We start from the raw sequence: 14883 nt of genomic DNA on the forward strand, positions 1-14883 counted from the left end.
TCATTAGAGGAAAACTTGCTCAAAAAGATATGTGGTTTACTATTCACTTCAGTGAATGAATAGAAAGATGATCTTTTTTCTCGGAACACTCTGCGTCCACTCTTCTTCTTTTTGACCGAGTCATCTTGTGGAAATGAGTTTGCCAAAAGACGATGTGTTTGAAGCAGGTTTCTGTTGGGTCGAGGGGTAGGAGCCGCAGCGCTACTTTACTGTGTACCTAACAGAATTGCTATTGCGACATCTAGTCGATAGAAAAACGCTATAAAAATCTAATCCATTATAATTATTACTATTATTATTATTATTAATATTCAGTGGACACATTGAGAACAGCATTTTTTTTCATTTAAAAACAAAACTCCTTTTTACTCAATTTTACCCGGAATAATAAGCCCCCCAGGCCCGCTGGCCACGTGTTTGACATGCCTGATTTAGAGCTTTGTGTTGGTTGCTCAAAAATGAGGCAGAATTAAACCAAAAAATAATGCTTCTAATTGTGTTTTTCCAACTTAAATCTTGTAGAAAGATGAATGTATTAATTCAATCTGACTGTCTCCAGGACCGGACAGAGTTTGAAAAGAGGATTTCTCATTTTAAGAAGTTTCTGGATATGCGAGGAGGAGCACTGAGCCAGAACCCGGAGTTTCTGCCTTACTATGCTTTGCCTTTTGTGTCCAACCCCTGTGCCCATCTCTCCTTCAAGGATCTCTTTAAGGTTCTCATTTCTCCATCTTAAGGTTCTCATTTCTCCATCTTATTACCCCTTAGAACAATATTTAAAAAAAACAAATGTTCTTTCACTTTGTGTTTATTTAGGATTCCTGGATACCAAAGTTGAAGAATAAACTTGAGGAGTTTCTGTCCATGGCACTTAAGCATTCAAACTGTCCAAGACTGCTGACGTTATATGTATCCTTTACCTTGGTACTAACACAAAAATTAAACTCATTTTAAGCAATGAAGTTCACAGGTTATGGTTTGGTGAGATAAGATTACGTAACTAGATACATTGTCTATTCTGAAACACAGTCCAGTGCATCAGTTCATAGTACTTTGTATTAATGGGGAAAATTTGAAATCGTAAATTAAATTTCAGGCCAAACCCAGTATTTATTTTTTCCATCCCTGATTTTCTATAATAGCATCAGTTTGCATGACTTTAATAAATCAAACTATTCTAATCTACTCTTGTTGTTCTTACTAAAAATCCAAGGATAACTTTTCGCTCTTTGTAAACAATCATGAAACTGAAACCTGTCCTTACCGGTTCGGGATCAAAGAGTATAGATGAACATATTAGTTACACTGTCATTCCAAGAAAAGGAAATTAGTTTTTTGTGTCCACATACCGTAACGTAAAGCATCTGATGTGTCTAATCTTTCACTGTGCAAACACTCACACAGTCGACGTGTTACACATGCATACACATTCTAAATAAACTGCTGCTAGACTCACTTTTATTTGTTATAGAATAAATCAGCACACTGGGAAGAGGTCCTCTGTTAAGTACTTGTCAACTCATGCATGACAGCTGTGTTTGTCCATGCAAGGGTGTTTGAGAATTTCTCAATAGCAATCCATCCCTCCCTGCAAAACAAACTCGAATCAATCGTACATCGACACAGGTTTGGCGTCACCCTGTAAAATGGATTATTTTAAGCCTGTACAAATCGTCACTGTGATGGCAGCGCCTGCTTTCAACAGGATGTACAACATACAATGACTCACATTTTTATATATTCTTTATGCTTAATGGTATGGCACACTGGGAGGGGCAGCACATGAGACATTTCGGGATGTTGCATTGTCAAATAAGTGCTGACGTATGTTCCTTAACAGATGGCATGCAGAAGGAGGGTGGAAAGAGATCTAAAGGTACATTTTGTGATTTGTTCAAATTAACATGTAAGCCCTGACATATTAATTAAAGACACCAGCTGTAAACCGACCCAATAAGAAGTGCTATAACCATGAAGTTATCAAGTTATGAACAAAGTAGAAGTAATCAATGGCTTCTATTGTATAGGAAAATTCTGATTGGTTTACATTGCGTGGTACCTTCCGTAGTTGGCTACATTTAGGCACAATTACTTATGCTTTGGTCTGGAATTAGTTATTTCAGTCAGTCAAACAGTTACCAAACATGTCGCGAGGACAAATATTTATTATTAGGAAGAAAAAAAATTGTGAATGGGGAAATGTAAGCTTGAGAATTTTCAAGTGTGGCATATGGTGTGAATGGGTTAAGTTGTGTGACTCTCACGGTCGAAGCAAGAGACTTGGCAGCTTTTTGAATCTGAGGTATTAATCTGTGAAATTAGCTATAAAAGGTTACAATACTATGATTAAACAAACATTAGCAATTAGCATTTTGACTTTAGGACGATTCAAATTGGATAAGAATTGTGGAAGTAGTAACACTTTATGATAGAGAATAAGTGTTACGTAGAAGTGGGAAAAACAAAACATTTTCTGGTATAAAAAAATAGATTGTCCTGAGTAAGTTAACTGTTTTGATGGCGGAATAGATGAAATTGGTTGAAAAATGTGGGAGACGTACTCGGAAGCGAAAAAGGTTGTAAACAGTGGGATTTAAAAGTATAAAAAACGCAAATCTTTGGAACCTCGAAAGTTGTTAGTTTGAATGTGTTCAACTGTGAATGCGGTTACAAATAACAATTCTGAGGATTTCCAAAGTGGAATCAGTTCGGTGGCACTCGTGTGTACATAAAATATTGATAAAACAGCCAGTTAGTTGTTAGTGCTGAGACAGTATTACTGTTTGTGTGCAGTACATATCCAAACATTGCAGCATACTAAAATGAGCAGACATTATTTATTTCAAGACATAAAAAGGTCAATAATAAAGTTGCAATACATAAAATAACAGTGTTCTATTATAGGTAAGGAAACAAACCGTACTATAGTATAAAGTTATTAGCTGATGCTAATCTGGGCCTTGTACTCATATGAATAAAGTTCCATAAAAAAATATTTTTTATCTACACAGAAGCCCTGCAGCAGCTCAAATTTCAGCTTGAAGAGTCAGAGTGGCGCGCTTCCACTTACAAGCGGAAGTTCAACAAGATGCAGGCTGACTACTACCAGCTGATTACTATCACTGCTGAGCTGGTTGACTCTTTGGAGGCCACCATCAGCGGAAAAACGGTAGTAAGGGCAAACACAAACATTGCACGCAAACAACAACCACGCACAATGTAACACTAGCTGCAAGACTCATTGAAAAAGTAATGCACAAGCTAGCGAGACTTCTGTGAACTGAATACAATTTCGATACCACTTAATCTCAAAGGGTCTGCTATGTTTTTGCAGCTCTCTCCTGAGTACCTGCACAATGTATGTGTTCGCCTGTTCAGCCGGCAGATGAAGCAAAGTGCAGTGCAGATGACTGACTTTACCAGGCCTGGCAGTGTAAGTGGAAGCATCTTTTTATTTACCCTTCCCTAATATATCCATGACAAACTATGTGATATTATAGGCATCTAGCCAACTGATACTGTGTAGTAAATACAGTTGTGTGAAATTTTCGTTCACACGATTTTTCCAGTTATGTACTTGACACAGGCAGTATGTAAATGGCTATCCCAAGGGGTTGGGAACCCACTGGTCCGGGGATGTGGCTCCATTATAATAATTTTTTAAGGGGTTGTATAATTTACATTTGTCTGTGAGGCCGTGAATGTGTGGAGAGGTCTGACTGGTGATTGAATGAGCCCGCGGCGGGGAAGACAAGGAAAAGAGATGAGGTGGCCGGAAAAACGTTAGCTTTTTGAGTCCGCTACCCCCACGGTAAACTAACCATGGATACAATTCCCAAAACAAAAATTTCAGAAGAAACTACTGAGTTTATATCTGCATGGCCAAATTAATTTGCTTTCACTGCCAACAACGCTGGCCTACTACAGGTGCATGATGCGTGGCCAGAAATAAAGCAAACAAAAAAAAGGCAATGTTAAAAATAGGACTGTCTGCGACCAAAGATTTTCATAGTCGAATCTGATTCGTTAGATTTCGCCCATCGTCGATGATTAATCAGATAGATTGTGTTTTTTTAAAAGCAGAAAAACGGAGAATGACACATATTACTGTATACTGACCGGCTACTAAGTGTCAGTTATGTCACATGGATGAGCACATATTCTTGGTTAGTTTAAAGTACTTAAGAAATTAATAAAGTATTTTATTGAAGTGACCAAAACAAAGATCTAATTTGCCACTTTTTCGCCCTTAAAGGGTTAAAACGCAGTTTGTGAGAACCTCGCTCTGGCGCAGCACGAAGAAGATATCTAACTTGACTAAATAGAGGAAGTAAAAGTCGTAACCATTTGTGTATGCACATTGAAAGTTTGTTGGTTGCGTTCTGTGATGTAAATGTTTAAAAAGCTTTGTTGTTTTGTCCTGGCTGAAAATGTATCTTTTGAGAATAAATGCTGGTGCCAGTCTAAGACTTGCTTTTTGATTGATTGATTGATTGATTGATACTTTTATTAGTAGATTGCACAGTTCAGTGCATATTCCGTACAATTGACCACTAAATGGTAACACCCGAATACGTTTTTCAACTTGTTTAAGTCGGGGTCCACGTTAATCAATTCATGGTAGCTCTGACCAATCTAAGTCTATAACTGACCAATCTAAGTCTATGAGCATGAACTGATGAAGCCTACATGGATGAGAGGTGTAACGTCTTCTAAGAAAAACAGAACTGTACAGTTGCGATGATTGAATGCCCTGAGAATTCAATGACTTGGATCAATGAGAACATTCATAGACATCTTGTTTGAGAGTGAAGGTTGCCGACCCCTGGGTTAGTAGCTAAAGGCTCAATTTTTTAAAAAGTATGTTTGGGTGGCAACTTGTCCAGGGTGTACCCCGCCTTCCGCCCGATTGTAGCTGAGATAGGCGCCAGCGCCCCCCGCGACCCCGAAAGGGAATAAGCGGTAGAAAATGGATGGATGGATGTTTGAGGTCCCTAACATTCTATTGTTTTGTTTTTGTTTTGAGCGCATTCAAAATGATGGTGTTGAGTGGAACTGACTGCTCAGTTAAGACACCAATAAGCTAGGGAAGAGGTTCAAATAAATTAATTAATTGGTTAATTACAGACACTTTCTGTTTTTGTTTCTGGCCTTAACTGAACAACTTCTGTGTGTTTGTTTTTTTTGCGTGGATGCCATTTTTGGCCCCCAAAGGGATATTACTCAATGAGTCCCTATGATGATGGCTATGTAAGTTTCTTGTTCTCTTTTTTTCACAACACCTCAGGTCCCTAATTTCCGTCCCGCTCGCTGTGTCTCCTCAGTCGTGTCTCATTTTTCCCTCATCTCTAACTCTTGCCTCTCCTTTGCTACAAATAATCCCCTAAAACTGTTTTGTCTTCCCAGTTATTTGTCTCCCATTCCTTGTTGTCTACATTGAAAGGGCTTCTTCACTTGATGTATACATGACACGTTTTGACGAGTTTACCTTTAAGACACACCTCATGAAATATACAGACTGCATCAGTATTTTCCCCACCAACTCACCTCACTGTTTGTCTGTTTTTTTATGTAAAATTCTGAATGTTTTATTTTTCTCCCGGTACCATTTTTTCCAACCATAAAAATCTAGACAGATGCAATGAAAGTACCAGAACAGCAAACAAAAGAAGTTTTGGTGCAAAATAATTTCTCTCATGGTGCAGCGATATTACAGCCGTCTGAAAGGAAGCAACTGCAATACTTTTCTAAAACTGTTATGGCTTTTAACATAATTGTCAGTAAGGAAATAATTAATCATTTTGAAAAAGCAGTGATATAATGTGGCTAATATTTTTGTGTGAGTCTGTAACACATTTCTATTTGCAGAAACAGGCAACACTGTTTTCATTGTACCAAGCACAATAATTGAGCATAATGGACAGTTTGTTTTGTTGCTTGGTTTGAGTTTTATACGCTAGGGAACCTCGGAGCAGAGCTGTCACTGCAGACTATTAAATGAACAATAAAGGGCTTTACAGCATAGTAAAGGTGAAACGACGGAATATCCATCCCTTATATAAACTTGTAAATTTTCCCTTTTACTATATTTTCTGGGTTGTGTAGCTGTGTGCTGAAAGACACAATATAAAACTGAGGCCAATTAAAAGAAAGGTGGTTTAGTTGTCCTTACCTTTTTATTATTGCCTCTGCCAAACTTGTTAAGGTTTGTCGTCAGTCAGTTAGCAAGCAACATAGCTCAAAAAGTTAAGGTAGATTTTGATAAAACTTTTAGGAATTGTCAGGCATAAGATAAGGAGCAAGTTATTAGATTTTAGGGGTGATACGGTCATTTATACTGCATTACCTTGTGTCTACTATGTGTATATGCTAGTGGTTACACCTTCACCCACAGAGACAAAGAGAGTGGAAGACAGACAAGAGGGCTCCTGCAGTTTGTTTCATTTTGCTATAGAACAAATGCATCCAAGCGTTAAATCGATGCAAATAGTGAACACTCTCGCAGCCTGATTGGAGGCGACAGGCAAACAAAATAGTGAAGTGAAGTGAATTATATTTATATAGCGCTTTTCTCTAGTGACTCAAAGCACTTAACATAGTGAAACCCAATATCTCAGTTACATTTTTCAAACCAGTGTGGGTGGCACTGGGAGAAGGCGGGTAAAGTGCCTTGCCCAAGGACACAACAGCAGTGACTAGATCGGCAGAAGCGGGGATCGAACATGGAACCCTCAAGTTGCTGGCACGGTCGCTCTACCAACAAAGCTATACCGCCCAAAAATAAACACGCATTGGCATGGCAGTTTTGTTTTTCCTGCAGTTAAGTGCTTCCACCCAGAGGTTATGTATTCAATGGGGTTTGTTTTTTAGTTTGTAACAGCTCAAAAAGTTATGGGTGGAATTAGATTAAACTGAAATGAGATGAATAAAAAATTATTAGCTTCTTAGAGTGATCCGGATCTCAGTCCGTATTGTGGATGTGTTAAAAGGATTACCGGTATTTGCTATTGGGAGATATGGCCTGGAAGAAGTCCACACTCTGCAAGTGCTTTTTAAGTTCAAAATAAAAACACTTGTTCTGTTGGTTTCGTTATGTCCAGTGCCTGAAGTCTCATTTAAACTCTCCTGGGTAAATCTTACCAAGTTATACGTAGTGTTCAGTCCCCTGACTTTGTATGCCTTAAGTTCTATTTTAGATTTTGTATCCCCCATTTTCAGTTAAAAAAATACAAACATTGAACACATATCCCCATCCACTACACATGCACACACACACACCAAAACAAATTATATGAACTTGTGATAAAGCACAGGTATAATGGATTTTTTTGTTGTTGTTCTAAACCACTGTAACTTCAGTCAACTATTACTAGTTAATATTAACTATTGTTGTACAAGTCAGCTACTTGACATTTAAGGCCCTTTCTCAGGACAAATTGCAAATTTACAACATGCTAACACAACATTTTCAACTAAGGCATGGGTGGCCGTTCTCTATTCACTAACAATCCTAGCCTGCTTGTCTGCATGAGGGATGGCCCCAAACTGAATGATATGATGATTTTGGGATTCAGCATGTAGCACACACACGCATGATATAAGCATACCTATGCACTTGTAATGATGGAAGTGTTCTAGATGTGGAACACTTCTGGGTGAGTAACGGGACAACAGACAGTACACACATACATTGCACATTTACCAGGGCTGTCAAACGGTTAAATGATTAATCAAGATTAAACACATGATTGATGTGGATTACTGCGGAGGTGGCGACATGTCCCTGCTTCTGCCTGAGTGCATTTGGGATAGGCTCTAGCCCCCCCGCCCCCTAGAACTCCAGAGGGACAGGCGGTAAAAAATGGATGGATGATGTAGATTGATTACAATTATCCAATCATTTTTAAACTAAAAGTAATGTTTAATTTTACATGACCAAAGAGGCTCAAGATAACAGGGAATATGAATGAATGTGTTCATTAAAGACCATGTTTAAGTTCACAAAAATACTCATATGAAACAAACTTGTACCCACATTGACGTGGACCTGTTATTACTTATTGTGTGATATTGTTTTATTGTAAGAAAGAAGTGCTTTGATAAAAAGAAAACTTCTTCCTACAGAGTGTGCATAATACTTTTGTCGGTCAATTGTTCGGTCATAGGTTTTTGTAGTCAAATTTCCCATCGAGAGAGCCAATAAGCTTTTAAGCATTTTCCGTTATGACTTGTTTGCTTCTGCAGTCTGTCACTACCAAATCAACTGGCTATTTAGGCATGTGCGATGGTAACACAACTTGGACAAATTGCCCAAAATGCATTGCCAGAGAAGTTTCAGGAATTTTCAGTCATTGTGCGCCGCAGATGGGTTAATTGCTTACAATTTTAAAATGATATTAATAACAATGACAGATTAATCCACATTAACATGTTTATTTTGACAGCCCTACTGTATACCTTGCACTCACAATTTGGTACATTATATTTAATTACATGAGTAAGAAAAAATGTAAAACGAAATTTTTTTTTTTCATTAAAAAAATGTAATTAACTTTCTAGGCTTCCTCAATACTACGAGCATCTATTGCACCACAGTAAGTTATTTTGTGTTATATACATGTGGTTCATTTAGGCAGCCTGGTAATTACGTTTAATTGGGATGTCTCCTTCTCTAACTGTTAGAACTAAGGAAGTGCCAATGCTGCCCTCTTTGGATTACGTGAAGTTGAAAAAGGACCTGCATAGAGGAACAGACCGCCTCAGGTCTCTGCTGCTTCAGGCGCTGCGCTGGGTTTGTAAATTGCCCTTCTACTCATTAAACTACTTCTATTTTAACACACCTGCCGTTTCCTGACTGTGAACCATCTAATTTGACTTTTTCTTTCTTTTTAGAGACTAACTCGCTCACTTCCTGGTGAACAGAGAGACGCCGTACTTCAAGCATATATAAGCAACGACCTGTTGGAACGCAACAGCACAGAGCAGGTAGGGAGCCTTTGTTAAATATTATAGTTTTGTAACTTTATGCAGAACTGCTGCACTCCTGTGAGTGTCTGAGTTTTTGTGCTCATTAATCCAACACGATAATTATCAATGTAAACATACCTTGAGAAATCCATCTCAATAAATGAATAGTGAATGTAAAGCCACAGAATTCGATAGGGGTTTGAACCAGACTTGAGTCTTGATTTACTAAGATCCAAATACCTCTATTAATGGGTATTTTGTGTGTGATCTACTAACCTGTCAGGCCTCCGTGTGGCCACATACGATACATAGGGCCCTGCTGTCCAGGGCAAACGTCGCAGGGGATCTCAGAGCTGCAGTGGTCCCTAGAGGTGTGCTGCGCAGGTCCACATTGTGGACACACCCTGGCATCACCCAACAACTGCCCCGCTGCCTTGTGGGTTAGTCTTGGAAGGAAAAGGGCTAGGGGAGCGCACATTGAGAGAAAAGCAAGTGCTAGTTGGCGCACCATAGGCGGTCCTCCAACAGACCGGAGCGCCAGCAGCCTCCGGCAGCTGTGAGGAGGTGCCGGTCGTACTGGGTTTCCCTTGCCATCGGATACAGCTCCCCACAGCGAAGAAATGACGTTGGGAGTCTTCGCGTCTCCCTCGATGTAAAAGACCTCAACGGTGGAGTGGGCAGATGATGGTTGCATGGAAGCTCCACAACGGTCACAAAGGCGGAAGAAGGCTGCAGCAAAAATGGGCCCCCAATTGTCTTGGTCTCCATACCATTGGACCCTGGCCTTCTCTTTGCCAAGGACTGTGTGGTGGCTTTCTGTGCACCAGTCTCCCCAGTTTAAAAGATTCCATGCACAGGCGTACTCCTAAAGGCAGTCCCACCGACAGGAGGACAATCATATTCGTTTCGAGTGATCGCCACCGACGACTATTATTGCGTGTGCAATTGAAAAGTTGGGACAGACCGCCTTATTCACATCAAAATTTTGCGTGTACTACACAGTGCTCCCAAAACGGTGATAAGTGTCGATAAATCAAATTGCGCGTGCTGTGTAATATATTTGCATTTTATTCCCCCAGTATTTTGGGTGTTTTGATGGTCAGCCTATATATCGCATGTTTTGAACACACTAACACAGAAACTCAAAATGGATTGCCTTAGTCTACTCACTGACGCAATTCACTATGCACACATTTAATAAATCAGGACTGCGTGTGCTCTCAAGTTTGCACGTGTTTTAGTAAACACAAGCCTTTAATAAATCAGGCCCCTAGTTGTCATTGAACCTTGGACCCTACAGAGCTCAGACCCAAGTTGTAGATCTAGAGTAATGAGAATATCAACATAGAAAAGCCAATTTTGTATTGCATAAAGTGTGTACACTGGAGTGGAAAACATTACTTTTCGTCTATTTGCCCCACTACCTAATTAATCCCGGGCAGGCAAAACATGAGGAATTAGCAGTTTTGCACTAAAGCATGTTTAATTCCTACATTATTTATTTCAGGATTGTTTTTAGGTGAAGGCAAAGGAAATCACCCCAGCTGGAGAATAGTAGCTTAGCTGAACAAGGATAGCATTTTTCTTACTTTTTTGGGGAAATTTGCCTAACATCCACAATCCATGAGAACACTTTTTTAAAATAAATTCTAAATAGTAAATACATGCGATCAAAAGTCTGGTTGTTGGAATACGTCCTCATCCTTCTACTATTCAGGTGAGAGGCTTTATTCATACTATAATAAACTTCCACAAGTGAGGAAGCAGCTTACCACTCAATATAGGCACCCAAGCTTGTGATTACGGGGCCAATATAAATAGGTTAATGTTTATGATAACAATATCACAAATACTTGGTTAATATTAAAGTCACGAAATGTAAATAGAGTATTGTTGGCGATTTTTGAATAGTTGTTTATTGGGTTTTATGGGCGAAATAGAGGGCCTACTTTTTGTTTCGTTGTAAGCCAACATTTATTTAGGGTTTAGAATGAATAATAAAAACATCCGTCATGTGTTTTATGATTGTGAACAATAGGCAAAATTCAGAAAAAGTGCAGTTCCGCTTAATTACGTTTACAGCAACCAGTTTTAGGTTCCTTTATGTTTAAATATGTTTTCCAAATCCTGAACGTGTGTTTTATGTAAATATTTATATCTCAAAGAATTTGGTGAATCAACACAGCACTACTTGTCTCGACAGAAAACGGTGCTTCATTTACTGACTTCCAAGAATGAGATAGTGCGACAGTACATGGCTCGCCTAATCAATGCAATTTCCTCTATTGCAGATGGTAAGTAGTCAACAGTCACAGTAAACATTGTCCAATAAATTGGTTGTTTTAGTAATGCTAATTCTTTATTTTTCAATAACAGAATTGAACAATGTGTTACAAAAAACAGTTTGTTGAGATGCCCCTGTGCTTGAGTAAAACCAGGAACTTTTTCCCTCTTAAACCAACATGGAATGGAACCCTAATAAATAAAAAAAGTAACGACAAAGCACTGAGATCCAACAATCAGCTGTTTCTCTCTGCCCCTTTTGCTCGCACTGAGCTGGGGAAAAAAGCTTTTGTCCATGCAGCTCCTTGTGCTTGGAACATGCTACAAAGAGACGAAAGCTGACTGATTTTTTTTATCATTAAATGCTTTTAAATTTAAACAGAGCATTTGAAGGAGCCTCAGTTATCTGTAACTGTTTTACTTGATGTCCATCCTGTTATTTTAATGTGTAATATGAATGTGATTTTATTTGTAGCTTTGCTGCCTCTTGGCCAGGACTCCCATGTGTGAGGAGGGATCAATGGGAATCAATGGGATTTTTACCTGGTTAAATAAATAAATAAATACAGTTTAAAGTTTTCTCAGAATTAGTTCAATACCCTACATAAAATTATCAAATGTGGAAATTACAGTTGGCCTATATGTTCGATAAAATGTGTGTTCTTTAACATTGACTATTTTGAAATTTAACCTGTGTTGTGTTTATGCTTCCAGGGCGGGTTTACCTCTCCCAAATCCCATATATTCCTAAAATCTTGATAAAAACACTCTCAACAGAGGCAAAGGACTCATTGACCAGAGAGAATGTACTAGTATCTCTACAGAAACTCAGCCTGAGGTAACAAGAGAATTTAGAAACAACAGTGTGCTGAAAAAAGTGGCTCATTAAGCCATTGTGTCATGGCTGACACAAATATTTCCAATATGCAATCAACCCTTACCGTCCCATCTCTAATGTAGGAAGAACCAGCAGCTGGCCATGATCGAAAATAATCTGATTGGCTGGCTAGTGGATGAACTTGATGACACAGACTCTCTGAGCGATGACACCCTGGAGTATTCTGCAGCTCTTCTTATGAACTTGTGCCTGCGATCAAAAGGTATAAGCAGGGGATTATAGATAAGGAACACGTCACATTCTAGTTGAGTAGAATTTATTCATGTATTGCCCTTTATATTAGTTTATATTTGTGCTGCTTCCACACGAGATTCTACCAAAGCCAGCTGCAGCATCCAATATTAATGTGAGGTCATGTGTTTGTCTTTATACAGGAATAAAGAAGTGTGCAGAAAACGCGCAACACGTGCTAAAGGTCCTCACTGACCTCCTTGGGCATGACAACGATGAGGTGACACATACGTTACTTTTTCAGAAATGACTATGATAGACTGACACAAAAAGCCTACAGAAATATACAGGACTGTCTCAGAAAATTAGAATATAGTGATAAAGTCCTTTATTTTCTGTAATGCAACTAAAAACATGAAAATGTCAAACATTCTGGATTCATTACACATCAACTGAAATATTGCAAGCCTTTTATTATTTTAATATTGCTGATTATGGCATACAGCTTAAGAAAACTCAAAAATCCTATCTCAAAAAATTAGAATATTTCCTCAGACCATGTAAAAAAAAGATTTATAACAGCAAAACAAAATCAAACATTTGAAAATGTCAATAAACGCACTCAGTACTTGGTTGAGAATCCTTTTGCACGGATTACTGCATCAATACGGCGTGGCATGGAGGCAATCAGCCTGTGGCATTGCTGAGGTGTTATGGATGCCCAGGATGCTTCAATAGCTCATTTACATTATTGGGCCTGGTGTCTTTCAGCTTCTTCTTCACAATAACCCACAAATTCTCTATGAGGCTCAGATCAGGGGAGTTGGCAGGCCAATGGAGGACAATAATGCCATGGTCAGTACACCAGTTACTGGTGGTTTTGGCACTGTGGACAGGTGCCAGATCATGCTGGAAAATGAAATCATCATCTCCATAGAGCTTTTCAACAGATACAGCTTCAATAGCCGTATTCCCATGGTCAAGCCACTCCTGAACTCTAGACAACGGAAGTTCCCTCAGTCAGCAATGGTTTGGGGAGCCATATCAGCTGCTGGTTTTGATCCACTGTGTTTCATCAAGTCCAGAGTCAATGCAGCTGTGTACATGCTCCCATCTGTTGTAAAGCTCTATGGAGATGATTTAATTTTCCAGCATGATCTGGCACCTGTCCACAGTGCCAAAACCACCAGTAACTGGTGCACTGACCATGGCATCACTGTCCTCCATTGGCCTGCCAACTCCCCTGACCTAAACCTCATAGAGAATTTGTGGGGTCTTATGAAGAAGAAGCTGAAAGACACCAGACCCAATAATGCAAATGAGCTGAAGGCCGCTATTGAAGCATCCTGGGCATCCATAACACCTCAGCAATGCCACAGGCCGATTGCCTCCATGCCACGCCATATTGATGCAGTAATCCGTGCAAAAGGATTCCCAACCAAGTACTGAGTGCATTAATTGACATTTTCAAATGTTTGATTTTGTTTTGCTGTTATAAATCTTTTTTTTTTACTTGGTCTGAGGAAATATTCAAATTTTTTGAGATAGGATTTTTGAGTTTTCTTAAGCTGTATGCCATAATCAGCAATATTAAAATAATAAAAGGCTTGCAATATTTCAGTTGATGTGTAATGATTCCAGAATGTATGACATTTTCATGTTTTTAGTTGCATTACAGAAAATAAAGGACTTTATCACAATATTCAAATTTTCTGAGACAGTCCTGTATATGTACAGTATGTCACTCACTGGCGGATGTATAACATCACAGTCAAATGGATTACATAAAAGTGTACTTTTTTATACTGCAATAATGTTGAGTGTTTATTGATTCAGTATAGTGATGTAGACACCTGCCGCCAAAATGATGGTGTTGATTGAGTTTTTGATATTTTGGTTACTGTATTTAACCACACATGTGAGGCAAAGTTTGAGAACATCAAAGCGGTACTTGATATATATTTTACCATTGCAAGACTAATTTGTTCTTTGCGTGGGTTTTTGTTTATGCAGATTCACAAATATGTGAATGGAGCCCTTTACAACATCTTGTCCAATCCGTCTGTCAGACAAGAAGCAAAAGAGATGGTGAGATAGTTGAGATGTTTTCACCTGCTTGCAGAATTCTCACTTTTTCTTTCCTTTTTAAATGTTTACATTTTTGTAGTTGTTTTGCTTTAGAGATTAAAACATGTTGGAAAATGATACATGTACTCTTCTAAGGTTTTTCAAATGTGCAAAAAGGAAGGTGGTATTTTGAATCCTTTGGCTTGGTTCAGATTCATCTTCCACTAAAATTTGTGTTTTGCTCTCCTGTGCAGAGTGTGGAGGAGATCCTTAGCTGCTACAGGAAAGAGGACAACCCAGCTCTTTACAGGCAAATTGGCTTTGTCATTAAACAGCTCAACTCAGGTCAGTGCATGTACATGTACACTATTTCACTTGCTCACTACAATGCAGGTATCTTAGTTATCCAATATCCTCAAGTACCTGGTATTGTAAAGGTAGATATTACAATATTACATGAATAATTTGTATAGGTGTTCCAATCAGTGTATTATACT

At 38.7% G+C, this 14883-nt stretch overlaps 1 protein-coding gene across 6 annotated transcripts in view; it reads left to right on the forward strand.

Annotated features, from left to right (window-relative positions):
* The window catches only part of LOC133540579 (lisH domain-containing protein ARMC9), a 79662-nt gene that overhangs the window by 6101 nt on the left and 58678 nt on the right, over positions 1 to 14883 (forward strand). For 3 of the 6 annotated variants that reach the window (XM_061883305.1, XM_061883301.1, XM_061883306.1), the window contains exons 4-18: positions 560 to 715; positions 817 to 909; positions 1852 to 1876; positions 3012 to 3172; positions 3335 to 3433; positions 5215 to 5250; positions 8560 to 8594; positions 8683 to 8791; positions 8893 to 8985; positions 11171 to 11261; positions 11965 to 12088; positions 12211 to 12350; positions 12523 to 12599; positions 14333 to 14407; positions 14641 to 14731. In XM_061883305.1, the coding sequence (XP_061739289.1) occupies positions 560 to 715; positions 817 to 909; positions 1852 to 1876; positions 3012 to 3172; positions 3335 to 3433; positions 5215 to 5250; positions 8560 to 8594; positions 8683 to 8791; positions 8893 to 8985; positions 11171 to 11261; positions 11965 to 12088; positions 12211 to 12350; positions 12523 to 12599; positions 14333 to 14407; positions 14641 to 14731 (1405 nt within the window). The remainder of the gene's footprint in view (positions 1 to 559; positions 716 to 816; positions 910 to 1851; positions 1877 to 3011; positions 3173 to 3334; positions 3434 to 5214; positions 5251 to 8559; positions 8595 to 8682; positions 8792 to 8892; positions 8986 to 11170; positions 11262 to 11964; positions 12089 to 12210; positions 12351 to 12522; positions 12600 to 14332; positions 14408 to 14640; positions 14732 to 14883) is intronic. The other 3 variants (XM_061883302.1, XM_061883303.1, XM_061883304.1) reach the window with 3 other exon arrangements.

The sequence above is a fragment of the Nerophis ophidion genome, linkage group LG22 (assembly GCF_033978795.1).
Source record: "Nerophis ophidion isolate RoL-2023_Sa linkage group LG22, RoL_Noph_v1.0, whole genome shotgun sequence".
In the NCBI taxonomy this organism is placed as follows: domain Eukaryota; kingdom Metazoa; phylum Chordata; class Actinopteri; order Syngnathiformes; family Syngnathidae; genus Nerophis; species Nerophis ophidion.